At 42.9% G+C, this 27,930-nt stretch overlaps 1 protein-coding gene across 1 annotated transcript; it reads left to right on the top strand.

Annotated features, from left to right (window-relative positions):
* The first annotated feature begins 22,305 nt into the window (after positions 1-22,305).
* Positions 22,306-27,495, top strand: LOC126233395 (cuticle protein 76-like). Its single transcript, XM_049942862.1, has 2 exons — positions 22,306-22,317; positions 27,133-27,495. The coding sequence occupies exons 1-2, from the start codon at positions 22,306-22,308 to the stop codon at positions 27,493-27,495; spliced, it is 375 nt and encodes a 124-aa protein (XP_049798819.1).
* The last annotated feature ends 435 nt before the right edge of the window (positions 27,496-27,930 follow it).

Below are 27,930 nucleotides of genomic sequence, written 5' to 3'. Positions count from 1 at the left end.
TATGTGTCTTAATTGTTTATAAAGTGAAGAGTTCATTACCGCATTTTGTATTGTGAGTAGTGTACATTACTTCACTTGAATTTAGCACCTCTTAGTACCAATCTTAGCATTATTTTTTTCTATGCAGACAGTGGTACAGACCATCAGTCACCATCTGTGGTACCTGGTCGTGTGTGGCTCACTGAGCACAAAGAGCAAGATTGGTGGGAACTAGACGATCAGCCAGCACTGCCGGATTTCCAGGAAGTAGTCGGCGTAGCATCGAATTTTTCAGATGGGACTGAGAAGCTTCAATATTTTAGTTATTTCTTTGATGACGACATTATTCGGCTCATCAAAAGTGAAACGAATCGGTACGCTGGTAAAGTTATTACGGCAATGAAACGCAAAGGTAGCCTGAAAATAAACTCTGTTTGGCATAAGTGGTCTGCAGTAAAACTGCAAGAGATTTACTGGTTTTTCAGTATTATTTTACATATTTGCGTCGTCAAATTGCTGAAAATCAGTGATTATTGGTCAACAGACCAGTTTATGCCGACAGGATTTGCGAGTAAATTGTTGAGTCGCGGTCGATTTTGCTCTATATTGTCGATGTTACACTTGAATGACAATGCTACGTTCATTAGCAGAGGCGGAGAAAAGCATGACCCACTTCACAAAGTGAGGCCTTTTTTCGATTTCTTTGTGAGTAAAAGCAAAAGTAGTTTTCATCCAGGCATGAATCTGACAATAGATGAGGCAATGTTTCCCTTTCGTGGTAGTACAGGCTTTAGAGTATACATGAAAAACAAACCCAATAAATATGGGATAAAATTGTATGCTCTCTGCGATTCATCAACTGGTTATATGCTAAACTGTGATGTATATACAGGTTCTGCAGGGAATGTTGACAATAGCATCCAGGGCCTTGTAAAAAGGTTGTGTTCACATTACTTTGGCAAAGGACATCGCATTTATATGGATAGGTACTACACCAGTCCATCTCTTTTGGACATTTTGTGGGAAAATAAAACTCTTGTAGTGGGAACTGTAATGAAAAACAGGAAAGGTTTGCCACGAATATTCAAAACACTGAAACTAAAAAAACGTCAGATAGTTTTTCAAAGGAAACACCATCTCTTGGCAGTGAAGTGGAAGTCAAAACGAGATGTTTTTTGTATTTCCACAAAGCATAAGTCTACCACACTAGTATTCAAGTGAGGGCCAAAGGTGGAATAGCAGAAATTGTAAAGCCAGACGTTATTATTGATTTCAATAAGAATAAATCTGCGGTTGACAGAGCAGATTAGTTCTCCAGCTATTATCCGTTTGGCCGAAAAACTTTGAAGTAGTGGGAGAAGCCGTTTTTCTATTTGTGTATCATGTCAACTGTCAACAGTTTTATTTTATATAAAGAGAAGACTAGGAAGAATGTATCCCTAGTAGACTTTATTCACAAAGTGGGGAAGAAATTGGCTGAGAAGGGCGGAAATAATTTTCAGCAACAAACCGCTTCATCCTCACAAATTGAGAGGACATTTGCAAGGCACTTTCCGGAAAAGGTCCCACCCACTGCAAACAAGGTTAATACTGCAAGGTATTGCAAAGTCTGTTCAGACAGAGGGAAGAAAGAAACGGGTAGTCGCATCAGGAAAGAAAGTAGATGGTGGTGCAAAGACTGTGGCGTTGGCCTTTGCGTACCACAGTGTTTCCAGGATTTTCACACAAAGGCTAACTACATCTGAACTATTAAAATACTCTAGTTCACAGGTACCTGCAGTTAGACATTCCAGTGTTTTTTTTTTAATTTAGATACAGTATAATGGCATTACTCAAGAGAGAGATCATGTAAAACTTTTTTGTCCACGACATTTTTGTGTTTTATTTTCTTAATTATAACACCCATTTCTATTTTATATTGTAAAATAAACTCACATTCATTAAAGTACTTACTGTTTTCCTTTTAAATAGTGCAAGAACCATATTCCTATCATTTTTCTGTTCTTTGCAATCTAATTTCAAACATATATCAAATATGCCAGTTCACAGCCAAGTGCTGGGTGTAAAGAGGGCAGTGTTGAAAGTGTTAAATAAAGAAACTGCGATTAATACAGGCAAATAGAGAACAGGACCAACAACAACTGAAACTTCCCCTTTGTATGTAGAGAATGACTGTGTTGGTAAAATTCTACGTTATTTAATACTGAAACAGCTGAGTAAAACTGAACGTACTCAGACAGTTTTCCTCTTTACTAATTCTGATCATTTTCAAATGACACACAATATTTTAGCGCAACGCAATCTGACTTTCAATAATCCCTACAAAAGCTTAGCGCTGACTAACAATAACCTATACCCTTCATGAATCACTTACCACACAAAAATCTTCGTTACTCGAACTACTGCAATACAGCGAGCGCCAGTATTACCAGCTAAATAATTTCTAACGACTGAAGACATTAACTACTGATGGGCATAGCATATGAAAGAGTTTGATGGAGAACAATGTATTTACCTTAATAATGTTCAAAAGTCATAATATATATATCAGTTCATGACATCCAGACTTACAAATTTCCTTTTTCTGGCGGACAGACGCCCAGATTGTCCTCTAACAACTCTGACATCTCTTTCCCCCATCCAACACTGATGGTGGCTCACCTCCAACAGCCCAACGCTACGCGCTGTTCACATCCAACTGACCAACGCTACACAAGCGAATATTCCAACAATGAGTCCAGCTAGCCATAGACTGCGCACAGCGCAGTCAGCGATTTTCATACAGAGCACTGCGTGGCGTTACCAACATAAAACCTAAACAGCCTACTTACACAATTAACAGAGGAATGATTCAGTATATACACTCTAAGAAAATGCATGATTTATTCAGGAGAGCGATCCTCACAAGTTGTGTAATTGAGTATGTCAATAACGCGTTGATCCATCTCTGGCCCCTACGCAAGCAGTTATACGGCTTGACACTGATAGAGTGGTCGGATGTTCTCCTACGGGATTATCGCGCCCAATTATGTCCAATTGACGCGTTAGGTCGGCACAATCCCGAGCTGATCAGAGGGCCATACCCATAATGCTCCAGAGAGATCCTGCAACCTTGCTGGCCAAGGTAGGATTTAGCACGTGTGAAGACAAGCAGTAGAAACTCTGAAGTTAAAATCCTCGGGGTTATTAGGCCGCGTTATGTTTCTTCTAAAATTTTCGACGTTTCGACCCTTCTGCTGGGATCTTCCTCAGGATCTTTTGGTGTCCACTACTGCTAGAACACTTGCAGTGATCGGGCGGGCGTTATCTTGCTGATACATAAGTCCAGTTTGGCTCGCCATGATGGGCAACAAAATGGGGCGTAGAATCTCGTCGACGTACCGTTGTGCTGTGTGGGTGCAGCAGATAGTAATCAAAGTGTCCTACTATGATAAGAAATGACAGCCCAGACCATCACTCTTGGTTGTCTGGTCATGTGGCGGGCAACAGTCTGAGGCGTCTCTAGACCCGACTTCGCTGGTCGTCGGGGCTCGGTTCGAAGCGAGACTCATCAGTCAAAACAATTCCACTAAATTCAATGAGATTGCCGGCCAACGACGTATCTAGAAACGCCCTGGACAGCAATTGGATACAAACTGACTGTCGCCCACCATACGGTCTGACAGCCAGGAGCGATGGTTCATTTCGTAGCAAGATTCCTACGGCTCACATCCGTGGCATCCTTACAGCACAGTAATACGTCGTCGATTTCTACGCCCCGTGTCGTTGCCCTTCTTGATAAGCCATCCTGGGCTTATATTTCAACACAACAATTCCCGCCCACGCTCGACGAGTTTCTACTGTTTGTCGTCAAACTTTCCAATCCCTATCTTGGCCAGCAAGGCCACCGGATCTCTCCCCAGTTGAGAAGGTTTGGAACACTGTGGGCAGGCCCTCCAATCATTATTACTAGTCATTATTACTAGTCATTTTGACTATACAACGCGCCAGTTGGACAGGCTTTGCACGATATCCCCCAGGAGAACACCCAACATCTCCATCCATGATGTACCGATTATATGTTTTAGATTTTATTGTGATTTCTGTGTTATTAGTTTCGATTTAAAATTATGTAATCGCTGAATAAAATAAATTTTTCTCAGTTTTAAAATTTTTTATTGGCTTTCGAAGTAAGGTCTCTTTTACATGTTGATATTACTTTTGTTTTACCTTGGAAGATTTAATGAATGATTGATGAGCTCTTTAGTAAATGATAAAAATCCGCTCTAAGACCAAAAAACGATGCAACACGAAGGTATTATTCGAATGGGACCGAAATCGATAGATATAATGTACATGTATAGAGCAATAAATGATTAAAGAATGAGATTTTCACTCTGCAGCGGAGTGTGCGCTGATATGAAACTTTCCTGGTAAATTAAAACTGTGTGTCGGACCGAGACTCGAACTTGGGACCTTTGCCTTTCGTGGGCAAGTGCTCTACTGTCTGAGCTACCCAAGCACGACTCATGGCCCGTCCTCACAGCTTTACTTCAGCCAGTACCTCGTCTCCTACCTTCCAAACTTTATAGAAGCTGTCCTGCGAACCTTGCAGAACTAGCACTCCTGAGAGAAAGGATATTGCGGAGACATGGCTTAGCCACAGCCTGGGGACCTTTGCCTTTCGCGGGCAAGTGCTGTACCATCTGAGCTACGCAAGCACGACTCACGCCCCGTCCTCACAGCTTTACTTCTGCCAGTACTTCGTCTCCTATCTTCCAAACTTATCCTTTCTTTCAGGAGTGCTAGTTCTGTAAGGTTCGCAGGAGAGCTTCTGTAAAGTTTGGAAGGTAGTAGACGAGATACTGGCAGAAGTAAGGCTGTGGCGACGGGGCGTGAGTCGTGCTTGGGGAGCTCAGATGGTAGAGCACTTTCCCGCGAAAGGCAAACGTCCCGAGTTCGAGTCGTGGTCCTGCACGCAGTTAGTTTTAATCTGCCAGGAAAGTTTCAAATGATTACAGTTTTGCAAAAGTTGGATGACTTATTCAAGAGAAAGTGCTTCTGGTCCTTGTGCAAGCAGTAATTCGGCTTGGCGTTCATGGATGGAGATGTTGGGTGTCCTCCTGAGCCATATCGTGCCAAATTCCGTCCAACTGGCGCGTTGTGTAGTGAAAATGCCGAGGTGACTGGAGGGCCAGACGTTCTCATTTGGGGAGATATCCGGCAACGTTGCAGGTCAAAGCAGGGTTCGGTAAGAACGAAGACAAGCAGTAGAAACTCTCACCGTGCGCGGGCGTGCATTATCTTGCTGAAACGTAAGATCAGGATGGCTTGCCATGAAGGGCAAGAACAGGGGGCGTAGAATATGGTTGACGTACCGGAGTGATGTAACGGTGCCGCGGATGACAACCAATGTGGTCCTGCTCCGAAAAGAAATGGCTCTCGAGACCATTAGTATTGGTTGTCGCGCCCTGTGGTGGGTGACAGTCAGGATGGGATCCCACTGCTGAACGGGGCTTCTCCAGACACGTTTTCGCACTGGAATTGCATTGACTGGAATAGAAATGTCTTCAATGATCAATTCCGCTTCGAACTGAGCCCCAGACAGAAGTGTTACACCATCCTGACTGTCACTCGCTATACGGATCGACAGCCATATCTTTTCGTAGCAGGATCCCTTTCGTTGTCAACCGCGGAACACGTCGACGATATTCTGCGGCCCTTTTGTTGCCTTTCATACCAAGCAATTCTGGGATCATATTTCAGCAAGACAATGCCCATCCGCACACGGCGAGATATTTTACTGCTTGTCAAACCCTGCCTTGGCCAGCATTTCGTTGTTCCCATTAACAGGACATGATAAATTCGGAATAAATCTATTTACTGCATAAACATCTTAAGCGTAAAAATAACGTTCTATAAAAAGTGAAATTGATACTTTGAAGGAACATAGTAAAGAGAACTGCTAAGATTGAATACATCCCCAGAGATGAAATTCATACATACATTCTATTATAATGGTGTTCAGTTTCTTGTTCTTCCTTTATATTTTCGGCTTTTATTTGGCATAAAGGAATGAGAATTGCATTGCACTATAGACTCAATTCACGCAACTCGAATGAATTGAAAACTATGAAATGAATGTTTGTTTATTTTATCGATGGTTATTTTGCAGCCCAGGTAGCAGAATTCCTTAAATTCATCTACTTTGTGCTCACCAATCCAGATGTTAAGTTTCTCGCTGTTCTCATCTCTCCCACTTCTCATTACTTTCGCCTTTCTTCGATTTGCTCTCAATCCATATTTTGTTCTCATTATACTGTTCATTCTATACAACACATCCTGTAATTCTTCTTCACTTTTTACGGGGGATGGCAATGTCATGAATGAATATTATCATTGATATTCTTTCACCTTGACTTATAATTCACTCCTGAACCTTTCTTTTATTTCCATAGTTGCTTCTTCGATATACAGATTGAAAACCAGAGGCGAGAGACTGCGTCTCTGTCTTACACCCTTTTTAATCCCAGCACTTCGTTCTTGGTCGTCCGCCCTTATTATTCCGTCTTGACTCTTGTACATATTGTATGTTACCCATCTCTCCCTACTGCTTATTTAATGTTTTTCTCAGAATTTCGAACATCTTGCAGTATTTTATATTGTCGTACACTTTTTCCAGGTCGACAAATCCTATCAACGTATCTTAATTTTTCTTTAGTCTTGCTTCCATTATCAACTGCAACGTTAGAACTGCCTCTGTGGTGCCTTTACTTTTACTAAAGCCAAACTGATCCTCATCTGACATATCCTCAATTTTCTTTTTTTCTGTACATTATTCTTGTCTGGACGTGTGAGCTGTTAAGCTGAGTTTGCGACAATTTCGCAATTGTTGGCTCTAGCAGTCTTTGGAATTGTGTGGATGATGTTGTTTCGATAACCAGATGGCATATCGCCAGACTTAAAATTCTACACACCAACGTGAATAGTCGTTTCCTTCCCATTTTTCCCAATGATCTTAGAATTTCAGATGGAATGTTATCTACCCCTTTTGCCTTATTTGATTTTAAGTCTCCAAAGCTCTTTCAAATTCTAATTCTAGTACTGGATCCTGCTTCTTCTTCTGTCTCTTCCCTCACTTAGAGACGTCCAAGGTATCTTTCGACTTATTCACCCCCTCGTCTGCATTTAACAGTAGAAATCCCATAGCATACTTAATGTTATCGCCTTTACTTTTAATTACACCGAAAGCTGTTTTGATTTTTCTGTTTTTTGAGTCGGTCCTTCTCGGTAGTCATTCATTCTTTGATTTCTTCACATTTTTCTTTCAGCCGTATCGCCTTAATTTCCCAGCACTTGCGATTTATTTCATTCCTCAGCGACTTGTATTTCTGTATTCCTGTATTTCCCTGAACATTTTTGTACTTCGTTCATTCACCGAGTAACTGAAATATTTCTCCTGTTACCCATGGTTTCTTCACAGTTGCCTTCTTTATACCTACGTGTTTCTTTCAGACTTGTGCGATTACCTTTCTTAGAGATTTCCATTCGTTATCGCAGTATCTATAGCCTTAGAGAACTTCAAGCGTATCTCTTCACTTCTCAGTAGTTCCGTACCCCACTTCTTTGTACACTGATTTTTCTGATTAGTCTCATAAACTTCAGCAAACTCTATATCATTGCAAAATTGTGATCTGAGTCCATATCCGCTCCCAGGTACGCCTTACAATCCAGTATCTGATTTCGGAATCTCTGTACGATCTTGGTGTAATCTAACTGAAATCTTCTTGTATCTTTCTACCTGTTCCCCGTATACCTCCATCTTTTGTGATTCTTGAACAGAGTATTTGCTATTACTAGCTGAAATTTACTGCAGAACTCAATAAGCATTTCTCTTCTTTCATTCCTAGTACCAAGACCACATTCTCCTCTAGCCCTACCTTCTACTCTTTCCTCTGAAGCCGCATTCCGACGATCCATGACTATTAGATTTTCAGCTCCCTTTAGGTACTGAATTACCCCTTCAATATTCTCATATACTTTCTCTATGTCTGCATCTTCTGATTGCGACGTCAGCATGTACACCTGAACTACCGTTGTCGGTGTTCGTTTCCTTCCGCTTATAATCAGAGCAAATCTATTATTGCGCTGTTCGCAGTAACTCACTCCCTGCCCTACCTTCCTATTCATAACAAATCCCACTCCCGTTACACCATTTTCTGCTGCTGTTGATATTACTCTATCCGATCAGAAATTCTTGTCTGCACTGACCCACATTACGTTTAGATTGAGCCTTAGCATTTTCCTTTTCAGATTTTCCAGCTGACCTACCAAATTCAAACTTTTGACATTCCACCAAACCAGAGATCCGAATGGGTGACTAGTCTGGGATCTTTTATCAATGGAGAGATCATCATGACACTTTATCAGTTACAAGCCAGATGTCCTGTGGGTACTCATTATGTGTTTTTCATGCAGTAATTTCCAGTGACTTCTGCATTCTCATGCCGTTGTTCATTGCCGAGTCTTCCCCAAGGTCAAGAGAGTGCTCTTAACCTCTGTCCGTTCCTCCACCCTCTTTAACAAGACCGTTTGCTGACAGTGTCGTGGTTCGAACCTGATTATTAATCAGTGGCGTTACCCCTAAAGCACAGGTGACAGCAGCGTTATAAATACAGAATCAAACAGAAGTAATGCAGGTGTAGGATTAATAATGAATAAGAATACAGGAATGAGAGTAAGCTTCTATGAACAGCGTAGTGAACGCATTATTGTAGCCCAGATAGACTCAAAAGGAAACAACACCTGCCACACTGGTACAAGTTTGTAGGCCAGAAAGCTCCGCAGATGAAGAGATTGAAGAAATGTATGATGAGATAAAAATAAATTATTCAGATAGTTAAGGGAGACGAAAATGTAATTGTGATGGGGGACTAGAACTCGATAGTACGAAAAGGAAGAGAAGGAAAAATAGTAGGTGAGTATGGACTGAGGGAAAGGAATGAAACAGGAGGCCGTTCGATAGAACATTGCGCAGAGCATTATTTAATCATCGCTGACACTTGGTTTAAGAAGGATGAAAGAATGGTGTGTACGAGGAAGAGACCTGGAGACACTGGACGGTTTCAGATTGACAGTACAGTGGTAAGACGGAGATTTCGGAACAAGACATTTCCCGAGACAGATGTGGTCTATGACCACAATTAATTGGTAATGAAGTATAGATTAAAACTGAAGAAACTACAAAAAGGTAGGAAATTAAGGGTATGGGACCACAGGTTGTTGAGAATTTCAGAGGGAGCATTAGGCAACGGTTAACAAGAACAGGGAAAATGAATACAGCAGAAGACGAATGGGTAGCTTCAAGATGTAAAATAGTGACGGTAGCAGAGGATCAAACAGGTAAAAAGACAAGACCTTCTAGAAATTCTTGGATAACACAGAAATATGGAATTTGATGAAAGGAGAGAATATAAAAATGCAGCAAATGAGGCAGGCGAAAGGAAATGCGAAGTAAAAAAAAAATAAGATTGACGGGTAGTGAAAAATGGCTAAACAGGACGTAGGGATTTAGAAGCATAAAAAGAGAGGTACTGCCTACAGAAAACAGAAGCAGTTGTGTGAACATCAAGAGCTCAGATAGAAAACCAGTCCTAAACATAGAAGGGAAAGCAGGAAGGAGTAGATAGGGGTCTATACAATGTCGATAAGCTTTAAAGTAAAATTTCATAAATGGAAGAGGACGTAGAAGAAGATGAGTGGGAGATAGAATACCACGAGAAGAATTTGGCAGAGCACTGAATGTCCTAAGTCGAAACAAGACCGCGAGAATAGTTGACATTCCGTTAGGGCTAATCATAGGCTTGGAAGAGCTAGTTGTGACAAAACTCTTCCATCTGTTGTGCAAGATGTGTGAGACAGACGAAATATCCTGGGACTTCAAGAAGAATGTAATAAATCCAGTTCCAAAGAAAGGAACACGCGAGACAGTACTACGACTTACCCTGGAAGATAGGTTAAGGAACGGCAGACATACATTTTACAGCCTTTGTAGACTTAGAAAAAGCTTTTGAGAATGTTGATTGGAATACTCTCTTTGAATTTCTGAAGGTAGGAGGGAGCGAAAGGCTATTTACAATTTGTACAGAGACCAGTTGTAAAAGTCGAGGGGCACGAAAGGGAAGCAGTGGTTGAGAACGAAGTGAGACAGGGTTGTAGCCTATCCCCGATGTTATTCAATCAGTACATTGAACAAGCAGTGAAGGAAACAAAAGAAAAAAAAATGGAGTAAGAATTAAAATCCAAGGAGAAGAAATAAAAACTTTGAGCTTTGCCAATGACATTGCAATTCTGTCAGAGAGAGCAAAGGAATTGGAAGTGCAGTTGAACGGAATGGCCAGTGACTTGAAGGGAAGATATAAGATGTACATAAACGAAAGCAAAACGAGGATAATGGTACGTTACAGTTTCGAACGTGGTTGTCTTTCAGTAACCGTATATACTTCCAACGGAGAAATAGCACAGCCAGCCGGTTGCAGTTGTCTTCTCGCAATGTAACTGAATGGCTATTATATTTTTATTTTGATGAAGACATCCTTAGAGGTGTCAAAACCTAAGTAAATGTATTAGACAATTATTTGCAAGCAGTTCGCTGTGTTACTTCTCCGTTGAAACTTACTTGCTGAAAGACGACTATGTTCAAAACTGCAAGATTTCTACCGGCCCAGGTATCTAAGACTGTATCAAAATATAAGGGCATGAGAAGAAAATTGTTAAACGCAGGTATGGCTGTTGATTTCAATAAGCATTCTGAAGAAAACTGCCTTTTGCAAATTACGTTAAATCCTATCTTAGCGTCGGACAATGCATGAAGGATCGAAAAACTTCTCAGTGCCTAATTCAAAATATTATTTCCCATAAAATTAGTGCTTTATACAAGAAAAAGGACGCATTAAATGAAGAAGCTTATTTTTTATCTTGAGCTTACTAAAATTTTTCGCATACATTTTAATTTTCTTATTGGTACATTTTAGAATTTTATGAATGACGGGAGAGACAACTATATGGGTTTTACTGCTAAAAGACACGAGACGAAACTGGTTAAACTTAAGAGAATTTTACCTATAAAAAGTCTGTTCTTAGTAGTTTTCAAAGGTCTGAGCATAAATTTTTTAAAAGGATTCTGAATAAGACTGAAATAGATTTTACGGTATAAGAAACTGCCTTGTTGGAAAAAGGGATTAAATGCAATGTAATGCCTAACCTGTCAGATAAAAATGTTGTAGAAAATATGACTGTAGATCTTAAAAAGCCTGATAGCGCCAAAATGGACGCTTGTCGACAAATGAGGGTAGTTCAGGGTACGTGTAATATTTTTGAGAAACATGCAGTCAAAGAACTCCAGTCAAAACGATTGCGATTAAAAATTGATTAAAAGTATTAATGTCAAGCAAAAAGAAATAATCTCCTTATAATGAAACCTGACAAACGCAATGCTGTAATCGTTGCTACTCAGAATGAATGTGTGTCTAAAACATTACAATTTTTTGAAGAGAACAATGTTTCGGAGCTAGATGAGGATCCGACCCGCTGGATACAAAAAGAAATTCGACTTGTCATTAATAGTGCTACACATTTATTTATACCTTATCATAAGAAACAGCTTATTAATATGAATCCAGAAGCCCCAAAATTACGTTCCCAGGTACGATACAGAACACAGTGGTGAACATGGTCTACAGAAATCTGTCTAGTTCGAGTCGGAGCGGCTTGGTCAGCGTCGGCTGACGACAAACAACAAATCTACTGCGATGAACACACAACTGACTAGCGAGTACACAATTCGGTGGCGAGTACACAACTGAGCGGCGAATACAGAACTGTCCTAGCGCTCGCGACTCCAGCGCTTAAGAAGCCAGAAGCCAGCGGTGGTGCGCGCAGACTTGCGGCGATTTCCTGTCTCGCTGGCGCTGCTTATGCGGACGGCGTCCGGACTTTGATGCTGCCAACCTTTTGGCAGCGGTCTCGGGTGGCATTACTGGCTAGGATATATAACACTCCTCCCCCCCAAATCGCCGCACCGTCGTTGAATAACGACGTGGCGAGCGTCGACGGCGGGGGAGGGGTCTGGCCGCAGGCGTAGCAGAAGAGACCGGGGCGGAGACTGTTGTCGGTGGCAGTCCCCGGTCCGCACCCCAGCATTGGCTGCGCGGGGCCTCGGGAAACACCGACTGAAAACCGAGGTCAGGGTGCACGCCTGTGACCACGGGCGCAGCTTCTGGTACTGGACGCGACGGGGCGTCGGGACCCACGAAGAGAGGCAGCGTCTCCTGACGCTGCGTCGACGGCTGCTGAGTGGGCGCCGGACAAGGCGCTGCGGTGTCAGACGCCTTGGGGGTGCCCAAGGAAAGCGGCTGCAGGACAGGCTGCACAGCCACCGCTTGGGAAGGCGGCCCGGCTGAGGGGTCGACGTCCATCAGCTCCGAAGGCGGTGGCGACTGAAGAGGGACCGCAGGCGCCGGAGCGACCACCCGGGGCGCTCCCGCATGAAGCTGCGCGGGAGGCATCAACGGGACGGGCTGTCGGCGTGGTAGCTGCTGCTGCCCTGCGGGCGGCAGCGAAGTCGGAAGGCGCGGCTGGAACCCGCCGCGGACCAAATCTGTGGACAAAGAACGAGCGGCAGGCCGATCCGGGGGGTGCAACAACCGTAGTAGGGTGCGATGACGACGGCCGTGGAGAAGCTCCGCAGGCGAAGGGCCGTCGCGTGGCGTGGTCCGGTACGACGACAGGAACGTGATGAGGGCCTGCTGACGAGAGTGCGTAGCACGAAGGCGGTCCATATGATCCTTGAATGTGCGTACAAAACGTTCCGCTGCACCATTCGATTGAGGGTGGAACGGCGGAGTAAGAACATGGCGAATGCCATTGGCAGAACAAAAACCTTAAAAGTCAGCAGAGGTAAATTGTGGACCATTGTCAGACACTAAAACTTCTGGAAGACCCTCAATACAAAAAATTGAAGTCAACGCCTGAATAGTTTGTGCAGACGTTGTAGACTGCATGGGCACAACAAACGGAAAATTACTAAATGCATCTATCACGATGAGCCAACGAGAATTCCAATATGGACCAGCGAAATCAATATGTACTCGCTGCCAGGGACCGGCAGGGCGTGCCCACTCAAAATAGCGGTGAGGCGGAGCAGCTTGGTGTTCGGCACACGTCGAACAATCTGTAGACATCTGCGTAATCTGCTTATCAATGCCGATCCATGTACAATGACGGCGGGCAAGCTGCTTGGTGCGGACCACTCCCCAATGACCTTGATGCAACAAGTCGAGGACCTTGGATTGGAGCACTTGGGGAACCACTACACGAAGCTGGTCATTCTCGGTGCGTAACAGCAAAACTCCGTGCGAAACAGACAACAGATGACGTTGCGGATAATAGAGACGAACCACAGGATCCGATATGTCCTTTGCCTTGGACGGCCAACCACGTTGAACAAAACGTAATAGTAAACTCAGATGAGGATCCGTAGCTGTCTCACGTGCCACCTGACGATAATCAATCGGAAAATCCCGGAGGGACTGATGCTCATCGGCGTCAATCTGATGGCAAGAGTCGTCAGAGGAATCGAAGACATCATCCGCAGCAATCGGCAATCTAGAAAGCGCGTCAGCGTTTGCATGCTGAGCTGTAGGGCGATACAGTATCTCATACTGGTATTGTGATAACAAAAGAGCCCAACGTTGTAGTCTCTGAGCTGTCCGCTGAGGAACTGGTTTAGACGGATGAAACAGTGACGTCAGGGGCTTGTGATCTGTTACTAAATAGAATGGTCTACCATAGAGGTAGTGATGGAATTTTGTGACACCGAACACAATAGCCAACGCTTCCTTGTCCAATTGGCTATAATTACACTGAGCTTTGTTTAGCAATTTAGATGCGAACGCAATAGGACGTTCGGTGTTACCGACTCGGTGAGACAACACAGCACCGTGGCCGAAAGAAGAGGCATCACAAGCTAACACCAGAGGCTTGTCAGGGTCGTAATGGACCAGACAACGATCATTCAATAAAGCCTCTTTAAGCTGCTGAAAGGCTGATTGGCAATCAGCTGACCACACAAACGGAACATTCTTACGGCGGAGACGATGCAACGGTGCAGCAATCTGTGATGCATTAGGTATAAACCTAATATAATATGTCAATTTGCCAAGAACCGCTTGCAATTCATGCAGATTGCGAGGGGCGGCAAATCACGAATAGCTGCTAAATGTGACTGGGAGGGATGAATGCCTTGAGCATTAATAACATGTCCCAGATACTCCAACTCCGTAAGGAAAAATGAACATTTATCGATGTTGCAACGTAGGCCTGCCTGAGACAACACTGTAAACAAACACTCCAAATTACGGAAATGTTCAGCAGACGTCCGACCGGACACAACAATATCGTCTAAATAGTTGCAACACGATGGCACATTAGCCAAAAGTTGGGACAAAAAACGCTGAAAAACAGCCGGAGCTGACGCACAACCAAAAGGCAAACACAGAAAACGGAACAACCCCAACGACGTGTTTATGACAAAATACTGTTGTGATTGCTCGTCGAGGGGCAATTGCAAATATGCTTCACGGAGATCAATTTTGGAAAAGAAACGAGCTTCCCCTAACTTATCCATCAGCTCGTCCGGTCTAGGTAAAGGAAAAGAATCAATGACAGTCTGAGGATTAACTGTCGACTTAAAATCAGCACACAAACGTAACTTGCCAGACGGTTTCTTTATAATAACTAAGGGAGAAGCCCACTGGCTCGCTGAAACGGGTTGAATAACACCGTTGTTTTGCCAACGACGAAGTTCATCTTCTACAGGTGCCCGGAGGGCGTGAGGCACTGGACGAGCACGAAAAAATCGAGGCTGAGCATTATCTTTTAACGTAATATGAGCGGCAAAGTTCGCAGCACAACCGAGTTCGTCTTTAAATATGTCACTGTATCGGTTACACAAATCGGTTATGCTGTCTTGAGGAACAAGCACAGAATTAAGTTGCAACACATTGTCTTGGATAGACAGGCCAAACAAGTCAAAACAGTCTAATCCGAAAATGTTTACACTGTCTGTAGCGCGGAGCACTGTGAATGAAACTGTTTTTGTATTGCCACGGAATGTGGCTGGCACGCTACATACACCTAACACAGGAATTTGTTCTCCACTATAAGTAGCCAAAGAATGTTTTGCCGCTGAAAGTTTAGGGCGGCCGATAGCCGCATACGTAGCACTATTTATGAGAGTCACAGACGCACCAGTGTCTAATTGAAAATTGAAGGTCTTATCCTGGATGCGTAGCTTCACAAATAGTTTATTACACTGTCTCTGGATCGGTGCAGCGGAGGCGGAAGACACAAAATCAGCGCGTTTAGCGCGTGTTCGCTGCTTACGACAACTCGTGGGTTGGGCGGGTGGAACAACAACTCCCGCTTCACTTGCAGTCTGTACATTACTTTTTACAGCGTTTGAATTACGCTTGGGTCGCATAGCAGAGGGCTGGGTGGGTGGCTTATTGCGAACAAGTTTATTACCCACACGAACCGTGGAAGAGTCTTTAAACGCGACCTTCTGGGCGGGCTGGCTTTGAAGACCATGAATATCCATGGGCTGGGCAGCACTAGAATTGTTCTTGCGTTTACGCAAACAAACAGTCTGGATGTGTCCTTTCCTTTGACAAAAGTGACAAACCGCGTTTCGTAACGGGCAACGTTCACGAGGATGAGCAAGAACACACTTAGGGCAAGACTTAAGTCTATCATTTTGCACACGCGGCTGACGAATGTGTTTAACATGACGCGGCCGGCTAGTGTTTACAGTCTGAATCTGCCGGTGGGGCCGCGGGCGTGACATAACTTGCTTAGCACAGGCAATTTGAGAAATACATGGCTGATCTAACTCACACTCAGCATAGTCAAAAGTATCTTGGGCTTCAATAATGTTCATCACAGTCTCTAATGACGAGTCAGGCAACTTTAAGATAGCAGCACGAATACGAGAATCTGCAATGTTTTGAGTAATAGCGTCTCGTAACATGACATCACTGTAGGAAGCGCCACACACACAATTAAATCGGCACTGACGGGTGAGGCCTCGTAAATCTGTTAACCACTGTTTATTAGATTGATGTGGCAGTTTCTTTAATCTGAAGAACTTGAATCTGGCCGCTGCCACATGAACTCGCGACTCGAAATACTCAGCAAGCTTGGTAACAACAACGTCATAGTCTAAAGCTTCTGGCTTGGATTCCGGGAACAACTTACAAAGTAGTCTATAGACTTCCACGCCTGCAGTGGAAATTAAATAAAGCTGCCGCTCATTACCTGTGATTTTGTAGACTGACATGTGCGCCTGCAACTGCGCGAAATATTCTTGCCATTCTTCTCGTGATGCCTCAAAAGCACGAAAAGGCGGTGCTGCCTGTGCTTGTTCCTTGTGTGGTGGTGGATTAGCCGCTTGTTTGGCGATTGCTTCCACCAGACTTTGTATTTGCTGACTCTGTAACAAGATCAACTGTTGTAATTCGGCAGACATAGTGAACACAAATTAAACCAGCCCCCAAAATTCTATCTCAAGAAACAAGTTGAACCAGCCCTGCACACGAGTTCGGAAGTCCTCGTCGCCAGTTTTGTGGCGGCGTTCATAGCGACGACACTTCGCTGTAGAAACGGCCTACGAAGTCACCGCCACACTTTTAATAGCGGGCCGACCGGACCGCTGGAACAGTGAACAGAAAGATGAAAACCCAAACACTCGGATTAAATGAAAGTCGGTACTTATCTTTATTAACGACGATACAGAACACAGTGGTGAACATGGTCTACAGAAATCTGTCTAGTTCGAGTCGGAGCGGCTTGGTCAGCGTCGGCTGACGACAAACAACAAATCTGCTGCGATGAACACACAACTGACTAGCGAGTACACAATTCGGTGGCGAGTACACAACTGAGCGGCGAATACAGAACTGTCCTAGCGCTCGCGACTCCAGCGCTTAAGAAGCCAGAAGCCAGCGGTGGCGCGCGCAGACTTGCGGCGATTTCCTGTCTCGCTGGCGCTGCTTATGCGGACGGCGTCCGGACTTTGATGCTGCCAACCTTTTGGCAGCGGTCTCGGGTGGCATTACTGGCTAGGATATAACAAAGTTCACCATCCGATACGTCAGATTGTGAACAATATGAACAGTGCACATCATGAGTTACCAAAGGTTTCTTCACGATGAAATAAATAGGTCCTATATTTTTCGAAATAATTATTTTGTCGTCAGTAGTCAACCACTAGTCATTAAATTCAAAGATTTGCAGTGTGATCAAAATACTAAATCGTCTTCACTAGATATTACGTACCTATATTCTAATATATCTGTTCAAACAACTATTGACATCGTTGAAAAAAACCTATGTACTTTTAAAAAAAGATATTTCTGATGAGCAAATCCCGGCTTGATTTGTTGTCTAAAAACAGTAGTAAAATACAACTATTTTGATTTCAATGGTTGATTATACCATCGCCATGACGGCCTGGCAGGCATCTTGGCCAATATTTTCATTAATTCGCTGCAAGAAAAATTCTTCAGTAATTTTTCACCTACTGATCTGGGTATTCTCGGTATGTAGACGACATTTTGATCATATACAGTGGTTCCCGGGAAGGTACTGAGCATCTGTTAAGAATTTTTAATAGTCTACATGAAAAATATTAGCTTCACTTGTGAATTAGAAAGCAATGATCGTCAGCTACATTGCTTTGTCTTCAGGATTGCCATAGGCAACGACTCCTTCGGTATTTTTCGAAAAGTCACTAATACAAATCCGAGTGTGCGCACTAGTTTAATGCATCCTCATTGCCATAAAAAGCATTTTTGCATTCAGCCATTCATCGTGCAGTTTCAGTACCTCTGTCACTACCGAGCTTACTGATGAGATGAATTTAGTAAAAACTGTTGCAGCTAATAGCGGGTCTGATCCACCGTTAGTTGAAAACATTTTCAAAGTTAAAACTAATACTAAACTGACTATTATAGGCATCAGTGCTGTTTCTGATAGTAACGAGTGTAAAAAAGATTTTTCCGTTCCATTTTTAGGCCCTGTTTCTTATAAAATTCGTCGTCTTCTAGTTAAAAAATATGGATGCAAAGGTCCCTTTCTACTAACAATAACTTGCAGAGAAATCTTAGTCTCAATCTCAAGTCCACAGTTCAGAAGTGTCATTCGTGTCCTATTTATGATATAGAACAAACTGGAAGATCTTTCAATGTCAGGTATAACGTACTTTTATTGGGAAACTAATGAACATAATTCCACTTTTGCAGATCATCCGTTAATCTCCCATCATAAACCAAAAATTTATGTTTTACAGAGGGAAAAGTAAGGTCACAGGCTCGAGGTACTCGAATAGCTGGAGATTTTCAATCGTACGAGGTGCATTCAAGTTCTAAGGCCTCCGATTTTTTTTCTAAGTAACTACTCACCCGAAATCGATGAAACTGGCGTTACTTCTCGACGTAATCGTCCTGCAGACGTACACATTTTTCACAACGCTGACGCCATGATTCCATCGCAGCGGCGAAGGCTTCTTTAGGAGTCTGTTTTGACCACTGGAAAATCGCTGAGGCAATAGCAGCACGGCTGGTGAATGTGCGGCCACGGAGAGTGTCTTTCATTGTTGGAAAAAGCCAAAAGTCACTAGGAGCCAGGTCAGGTGAGTAGGCAGCATGAGGAATCACTTCAAAGTTGTTATCACGAAGAAACTGTTGCATAACGTTAGCTCGATGTGCGGGTGTGTTGTCTTGGTGAAACAGCACACGCGCAGCCCTTCCGGACGTTTTTGTTGCAGTGCAGGAAGGAATTTGTTCTTCAAAACATTTTCGTAGGATGCACCCGTTACTGTAGTGCCCTTTGGAACGCAATGGGTAAGGATTACGCCCTCGCTGTCCCAGAGCATGGACACCATCATTTTTTCAGCACTGGCGGTTACCCGAAATATTTTTGGTGGCGGTGAATCTGTGTGCTTCCATTGAGCTGACTGGCGCTTTGTTTCTGGATTGAAAAATGGCATCCACGTCTCATCCATTGTCACAACCGACGAAAAGAAAATCCCATTCATGCTGTCGTTGCGCGTCAACATTGCTTGGCAGCGTGCCACACGGGCAGCCATGTGGTCGGCCGTCAGCATTCGTGGCACCCACCTGAATGACACTTTTCGCATTTTCAGGTCATCATGCAGGATTGTGTGCACAGAACCCACAGAAATGCCAACTCTGGAGGCGATCTGTTCAACACTCATTCGGCGATCCCCTAAAACAATTCTCTCCACTTTCTCGATCATGTCGTCAGACCGGTTTGTGCGAGCCCGAGGTTGTTTCGGTTTGTTGTCACACGATGTTCTGCCTTCATTAAACTGTCGCACCCACGAACACACTTTCGACACATCCATAACTCCATCACCACATGTCTCCTTCAACAATGAATTTCAATTGGTTTCACACCACGCAAATTCAGAAAACGAATGATTGCACGCTGTTCAAGTAAGGAAAACGTCGCCATTTTAAGTATTTAAAACAGTTCTCATTCTCGCCGCTGGCGGTAAAATTCCATCTGCCGTACAGTGCTGCCATCTCTGGGACGTATTGACAATGAATGCGGCCTCATTTTAAAACAATGCGCATGTTTCTATCTCTTTCCAGTCCGGAGAAAAAAAGTCGGAGGCCTTAGAACTTGAATGCACCTCGTATTTCTAAGAACGATGGTCTCATTCTCAACGAACAGATACAATTACGTAATAACAATTTTTCCATGTTTTTAATCCACTACTCTCGGATTTTTGTTTCATTTATTTTTTATATGTTTCATGCCTCCAGTTCCGAAACAAGTTTTTCTTAAAATTCCATATAGATGTGTACTACTAAAGTTGCCTTCATGTACATAGTTTGGACTCTGCAGCTGTTTGTGAAATATTCATAATAATCTCTTTACCCAATGGACATTTCAGTGAAGCCTAATAGATGGCTCTTGGTTGTACTTCATTTACTTGACTACTTCGTGTGTTGAAAAACACATTAAGCTCTCATCCTTTGAATTTTGTGTTTTTATAATTAAGTCTTGTTTAATTCTATTACTTCCTTTATAATGTCTCAGATGGGCATATATCACTGTCCGCTCACGATAAGCGAGGCAACTTGTGTCTTGTTTTCATAGCAGCAAAGGAAGCCACTGGGCCGCTCAGTCTGATGTTGTTCCTTGCAAGGTGTACGTACCAAAGGCTGGAACGTTTTTAATTTTTAAGTTTTAGCTTGAGCATGTCTGCTGCAAACTCGGACTGTTCCCTTCCAGCAGTGTAACTTTACGTAAGTAATCTTTGTATATTTCGACGTTTTCTGTCTTGATTAATGTTTCTGTCAATCTTACTACTCTGTGTATTATTTTATGGGGCTTTTAAATTGTCATTCTAATGAATGAAGGCTTCCTTCGCGGTGTCGACACTTAGATAATTGTATTAAACAATTATCTGCAACCGTTTGGCTGTATTATTTCTCCGTTGATAGTTGAATTTAGTCGAATTAAATCAGGTGTTGATGAGGAAATTAGATTAGGAAACGAGACACTGAAAGTAGTAGAGGAGTTTTGCTATTTGGGCAGCAAAACAACCGATAACGGCCGCAGTATAAAGAATATAAATTATAGACTGGCAATGGCAAGGAAAGCGTTTCTGAACACGAGAAATTTATTAACGTCAAATATAGACTTAAGTGTTTGAAGTCTTGTCTGAAGGTATTTGTCTGGGGTGTAGGCATGCACGAAAGTGAAACATGGACTATAAACAGTTTAGACAAGATGCGAATAAAAGGTTTTGAAATGTGGTGCTACAGAAGAATGCTGAAGATCAGATGGATAGATCATGAAACTAATGAGGAGTTACTGTTTATAGTAGGAGAGAAAAGAAATTTGTGAAACAACTGGACAAAAAAAGGACACGTTCTGAGACATCAAGATCCATGGATTTGGAGGTGTGTGCGTATGTGTGTGTGTGTGTGTGTGTGTGTGTGTGTGTGTGTGTGTGTGAGGGAAGGAGGCGGGGGGTAATAATGATAGACGAACACAGTAAGCAGATTCAGAAGAATGGAAGTATGTAAGTTGCAATATTTATTGGGAGATGAAGAGGCTTGCACAGGATTGAGTAACATGGAGAGCTCTTCGGACTAAAGACCACAACAACAACTACAATTTTCTATTATTTATTCTTTGTTAATGTACAAGCTACAATAGAAATACTGGTTAATGTCAGCTTCTATTAAGGAAATTATCTGCCTAATGGCGCAGTATTTACTAAGAAGTAATTGGTTGCAAGTTATTTGACGTAAATCGAAAGATAAACTTCAAACCAGTGATGTGCAAGAACAATTGATTTTATTTTTCACAAGGAAACCATGTTTGCATTATTCCTTATTCTTTTTCATAAGTCTCAGAGCAGAATACGCCATTAAATTTGGATAACATTGGTGATACGCTAGTGAAATGCATTCCATGCGAAACAAAAGGTTCGCCTTTCCTTGACAGATCAAATGTAGGTATATATGTAATTCAGAGAAGACTACCCTTACTGTCTCGATAAAACTGAGATTATTAAAAGGACAGCAGTTAGGGAAAGAGAAAGAACCACATTGAGAGTGACGTCGTTCAGGAAATGCAGATGTTTGCTTAACAATACCTAAATATGAATTAGTTGATTCGGGTTTCAACCAGAGCGATCTCGAGTACTAGTCTGATATCATAGTCGCTAGATGATCTCAGAAAAGGTTTTTGGTATTCATTTCAATCAAACAGTGCCATAAGGTAATAAGATGTACTGCATTTTATAGTTGTAAGTAGTGCAAATTCGAAAACTTTGCTACTTAGTGTGCTTCTTGAAAAAAGAATATCAAGTTTACGGTAGATAACAGCGCATAAAAATATACAGTTCAAAGTATGATTGTTTAAATAATTCATTGCTAAACGTATATGAAGAAAGTGTCGCAGATTTCAGTCGTTTTTCTGTGTGTGACGATACGTCATGCACACAGCGGTCTGTGAGGCGTCCCACACACAGAGCGAACCAATGGGATGAGCGATCGTGTCGCCGCGCGCTAACAATATGCGGTGGCAATTAAAGTATACGACGTGCATTTGCCTGCAAATGTGCGGAGAAAGCGCCGGGTGGCAGAGTATATAAGGGGCGTGTCGCCCCAGAGTCAGCATCAGTCAACCAACCAACCAGTGTCGGAACACATCGGAAGTAAGCGACATCGCATCTCTATCGCAAGGATGGCCGTCAAGGTAAGCTAGTCTGCACTGGTTACAGGCAGCTCCGGCGTTAAGATTTGCCTATTATTGTGGTAAACTTGCAAAAACACGCCGAGGTAGCAGAAAAACTGTTGGTATCACAGAAGAAGGGAGAGGGAGAACAGACGAAAGGATGTGGTGGCGGACGCGAGGAGAAGAGGTGACAGGGAGGGCGGTGAAGGTATTCGCTAGATAGTTCAGCTTAAAGAGGTCGTCTTAACATTGTACGATACACTGCAGAGTGAAAAAACGAATTTGGGGCACGGTTCTTAAACGATGTGGCCTCTGTTCTTTTTAGATCAGGCAGTTCACGTAACCCTATGGCAAAACGAGAGAAAAGCGAAAACTTTCAGAGTTCGCTGTACTACGAACTTCAAACAACTATAGTCGAACTTGTTAGGTTTGACTTGGCCGTGAATATTAATTTGAGAATACAAATTACTGTGCAAACAAATTATTGTCTTAAATGTAAAAATACATACTTCTGCAAAGCAGCGTAAATGTAGACCACAATTATCAGTGTGTAACGAAGAAAGCAAAGCATGCTAGCAGACAACATTTCGTAGTGTAGTCTAAAAACCAAGCAGAAATTATCGTAAGTGAAAGCCAACTATTTGTTAACAAACTATTTTCGATCTAAAAACAAGGAAATTGCAAATATCTTTAGTTGCAGACCACTGACGAAACTTTACTTCAATAAAGCGAAATGCGATTGATGAGAAAAACACGTATTTTCTTGTAGTGCTAACGACGAAACAAAAATACTATCGGAAACAAATTACTGTGATTCGTGGCAGCCATAGTGTCTGTTATTGTAAAACCGAGAAGGTCAGAAATAGAAAACTTTGTTACAAAGCATGTCTGTTACGTTTACAATAGCGTTTTTACTTCGCCATTGTACGTTACTATGGCACACCTTCGTCATCAGTGCTCCAGTTCTTAAGTACTTTCATGGAAATATCACCGCGCTAGAAACGCGTATTTGCGAATTTTTTAAATTTATTTTGTACACTATATCACAAAGAAGTATCTCTCACGCGTTGTTTACATTGTCATATAAATGTTGCCGGGACGCTATTTCCACAGTCTAAATTATGTAGACCTATCGTGTATACGTTCGATACATTGCTCGAGATGTACAGAATTAAACTTTTGCAAAGTTGGTGTGTACACATTCGATAAGTCGCTCGAGATGCATTAGAGTGTATCTGTAAGCAAGGCTGTCACTATAGAGTCACTCCTCGCCAGATATGAATTTTAGTTCCGTCCCAGGCGGTCAATTAGATTCCAGAAAACTGTGGTAATATTTGTTGGAGAAATTCCAAATCAAGCACTTAGGTTAAAACCGAGGTAAAAAGCCTCCTGTTTACTTCTGTCAGAATCGAAAGTCTGAATCTTTCGATTTTAATTTATCTGTAAATGTAGGCATGCTGGAGTCTATGAAAACTAAAGCCGATAAAACATCTTGCAATTTATTGGGTTCAATTTTTTTAAACATTTGTAGTGTCACAGATTCACAGTGCAATTGACTGTAAAAAATTTAAAATTATTAAAATTTCGAAAATTTTCGCTCTCTACTTAGACAAAAACGTACTTGTGTATAAGCTCTCTGTTTACACTTGGTCTGTTACATCTTGTGAGTACTTTAGGCAGGCGATGTCCTGTGTCGAATCACACTTATTTTAGTGACCTTATTACAACTTTTTACCTCTACGTAGTGAGTGGCGATGCTGAACGACTGAAAAGTCACCGTCTTCCTCTTTTAGTTTATTGTTGGTGTTTACTTGTCTTCATCAAATCCTCTGCTGCTCCTTGTAGAAAGTCCATTACTTCAGAATTTTTTCCGCTGTTTTGACTAGTCCTTTCTTTATGCCAAATAACTGTTGACAAGGGTAAAATTTAAACCGTGAAAAATCATTCGTAATATCCACTTTCTGAATCTTACAAAAGTTCTGCCAAGTTCTAGCAACCAATTCACAAGACCAACACTGCCCGTTCAGTACTTAAGTCGTTTGATAATTTTATGCTTCAAGATTTGAACATATTTTCAATTTTCCTTGCCCAATTTCTCACATGACGGTTGTGTTTTATATCTATACAGAAATCACTTTAATATATTCACGCTCAATTCATTTAACGACATCGTCACCCACACTCCTAACATCTTCATTGTTTCTACTTGGATTCCTTTTGATTTTTCGCAGATATAAGAGGGGTTTTCCCGAAGTGTTATATTCTTATGGTTACAGCTGAATATACTTTCTAAATTTTCTATGCTTCCATGACAGTATATGGTGAAAAATAATTACCAAAGAAAAATTTATGGGATGTTGAAGATTAAACAGTTACTGCCGTGTTCCCGGGCGCAGGAGGTTCCGTTTCTAGTGATTTCCCTCCCATTACGAGCCGTGGCTACCTCTCCACTGACTCAGAATAGATAGATTTGGTGCACAGTCAGCCAGAAGCAGTCGCGTAACATTCGTGACTCCTGTGTGCAGTGCTTTTATATAACTTTCATTACTTAATGGAAGGTCATCTAACGTAAAGGTAGGATTGTTCCAGCAAATATTAGCGAGTTTGAATTCTTTTCCTAATCTAAAATAGGATGGGATGATCGAGATCCCAATCAATCGTAAAGTTCGAATTTTTTCGATAATCGAGGGTTCTCAATGTTTTTCTTAGGTTTTTATTCCCTTGTCGTGAGAACTGATCGGACTGTTGGAGGACTTCCTTGTTTTAAAACAAACATTTCAACAAGCTCCCAATAAGGAATATTTGAGAGCAGTTTTCCACTCCATTAGCCTGACAAACTCCCCATATAAATATGTAAATATCTAATATGTTACGTCCTCTATGTCTAAAGATAGAAAGAGCAGTTCGACATATACAGGAGCTGGACACAAATGAGGAAACACCAAACACACGACACATGCCGAATACGATGTGGGAAAGCCGTTGGCATTCAAAAGAGCGTCCACTGGTGTCGGAATGGATAAATACAAGTACTGCATGGCTTTCAAAGGAATCTTATACTATTACCCCAGCAAAACAGTGACAAATTCAGAGTAACGATAATGGAAGTGGGTAGCAATGATGGATAGCAACCAAGCACCCCTCTCCAAGAGAGACCACAAGGCTCAGTAACACTGACATCTGGTGACTATTGTGGCCAGGGTAAATGCGACAGTTGATCCTTTTACTCACAAAACTATCCCTGGACGGCATGATCTGTGTGAATAGGGTCTCTGACGTCTTGTAACACAGGATCGCCATTGGAGAACAAACATTGTAGCATGGTCCAATAATCCTTGACTGTAGTGCGACATTGTAAGGTAACCATGGGGAACAAGGAATGTCAGTATAAGGCTACCCAAACCATCACCAAATCCTTGCCATGTTTCACTCTTGAGACGTAAACTCGGCCAGAAGTTGAAAAAAGTGTGAAACAAGCTCATTCGGGTAATTTACTTTCTTCCACTGCACCATTAAGTTCAACGGCTTGGGCACCAAGATTTCATGTTACGGGCATTAGAATCACCTTTGCGTGGTTTTGGAATTCCAGCTAGCCCTGCAATTCTCTCCCTTTTAGTCTGGTGCTGACAGGTTTCGCGAGTGGACTATTCAGTTTCGCACTGAATTTTGCAGCTGTCGAGTTCTTGTTTCTCGTCAGACTCTTCTTCAGTTACCGTGTGTCACAATCACGCAACAAACGTTTTCGTCAACATTATGATTTAGCGGATGATGTTTTTCCAATTTCTCTGTTTGTGGCATAAATCTTTGATACGCTGCCTCTGGAAACACCAAACATTTCGTCTCCCTTCGTTTCGGAAAGACACACCACACGAGCACCAACAATTTACCCACTTGCGAATTCACTTAGCTCCAACATGATGTATTTCCAGCTACACAAAAACATTATTTCCACCACGACTGATACTTACAACACGTTGAGGGCATTGGACAGATGTCGTTCGTTGCCAAATAGAGCAGCGCTAGCTACAAGCTTGACTAGCATCTTGCATTTATGCACGGTAAGAGGAAGGGCAACATCGGTCGTAAATTTTTTAATCTGTTTAATGCAGATAGATTTCAGCTACTGTGTAGTTCAGCGCTACATGAATAAAAGATTTAATAAGGATCAGGCTATAAAATACAAACTAAAACCACATCATAGGTACCTCAGTGTGTAAAACACAAATTTACATACCAGTTATATTCAAGTCATGATGACTCATCGTAAATAAAATCCTATCTCGGATCTCATTAATACGGTGTTGCAGCATGCAGTTCCTGATGGACACAATCCTGCATTTATGTCCAAGTATGCATTGCTCGCCGTGTTCCCATATTTTTGCCCAAACCCTGTATATGAAGACCTAGTGCATGTTCAGGTATCTGTGTGTGTAACTTAGTGGCGGCCGGGGTGGCCGGGCGGTTCTAGGCGCTAAAGTCTGGAACCGCGCGACCGCTACGGTCGCAGGTTCGAATCCTGCCTATGGCATGGATGTGTGTGCTGTCCTTAGGTTAGTCTGCTTTAAGTAGTTCTAAGTTCTAGGGGACTGACGACCTCAAGTTAAGTCCCATGGTGCTCAGAGCCATTTGAATCATTTTTTTTTTTTTTTACTTAGTACATAAATTCGATCATGTTCTCGATATGTGCGATGTGGATATTGCCATTGGCTGTCGCAGTGTGTGCAAGGTCATTTCGGTAGAAATCCTTGGTTCCAAATCGACGAGGCCTTACATCTTTGTGCTGTTACCTTTGTGCTGCCACCTTGACAAAGTGGTTCTCCACTTGCTGTGCCGCAGGTACTGCTGGTGTTGAGCGCGGCGCTGGTGGCGGCGGCGCATGCGCAGGCGGGCGCGCTCGTGCAGCCGGGCGCCATCACGTCGCAGCAGTCCAACATCCTGCGCTCGTTCGGTAACCTGGGCCAGACGGCCGCCTCGTCCAAGACGATCGAAACGCCGTACTCGAGCGTGCGCAAGGCGGACGTGCGGGTCAGCAACGACGCCATCGCGCTGCCCGGCGGCCTGCTGGCGCAGACGCGCACCGCCCCCGCCGCCGCCGTCCACGCCGGGCCGCCCACACTGCTGGGAGTCGCCTACTCCGCCGCCCCCGCCGTCGCCCACATGACCTACACCAACGGCCTGGGCATCAGCTACGCCTACTAGGCCGGACCCTGCCCGTCTCCACACCTCTCCACACCAGACCACCACCAAGACGACGACGGACGATGACGTCACAGCGGCAGCGGCGGCGACGGCGGCGACGTAGCGGCGACAACGCCATCACACCCCTTAACTCCTTCACTCACACGGCGCACTGTACATACCTAATATTAAGTACAAATAAAATCTATTTATCTGCCTAACCAGCTTGCCTTTTTTTATTCCTTTACACTTCAAGCATATGAACATTGACAAGCACCTTTTTGCCATTGCTGATGCACTTTATGGACCAACAGTTTTTGTTACCAAAGGTGAGAAAGCTACACTACTTAATACGACATTGGTGAAATGCCTGGGCTAGCAGGCCAGAGATTAGGTTGTGGAAAGGGGTCAAAATCAGTTCCTGTGAGTTGTACTGAACATACAAACTTTATTCAT

This window comes from Schistocerca nitens, chromosome 1 (genome assembly GCF_023898315.1).
Source record: "Schistocerca nitens isolate TAMUIC-IGC-003100 chromosome 1, iqSchNite1.1, whole genome shotgun sequence".
In the NCBI taxonomy this organism is placed as follows: Eukaryota; Metazoa; Arthropoda; class Insecta; order Orthoptera; family Acrididae; genus Schistocerca; species Schistocerca nitens.
The sequence above is the reverse complement of the archived record's forward strand: the minus strand, read 5'-3'. Positions and strand labels throughout refer to the sequence as shown.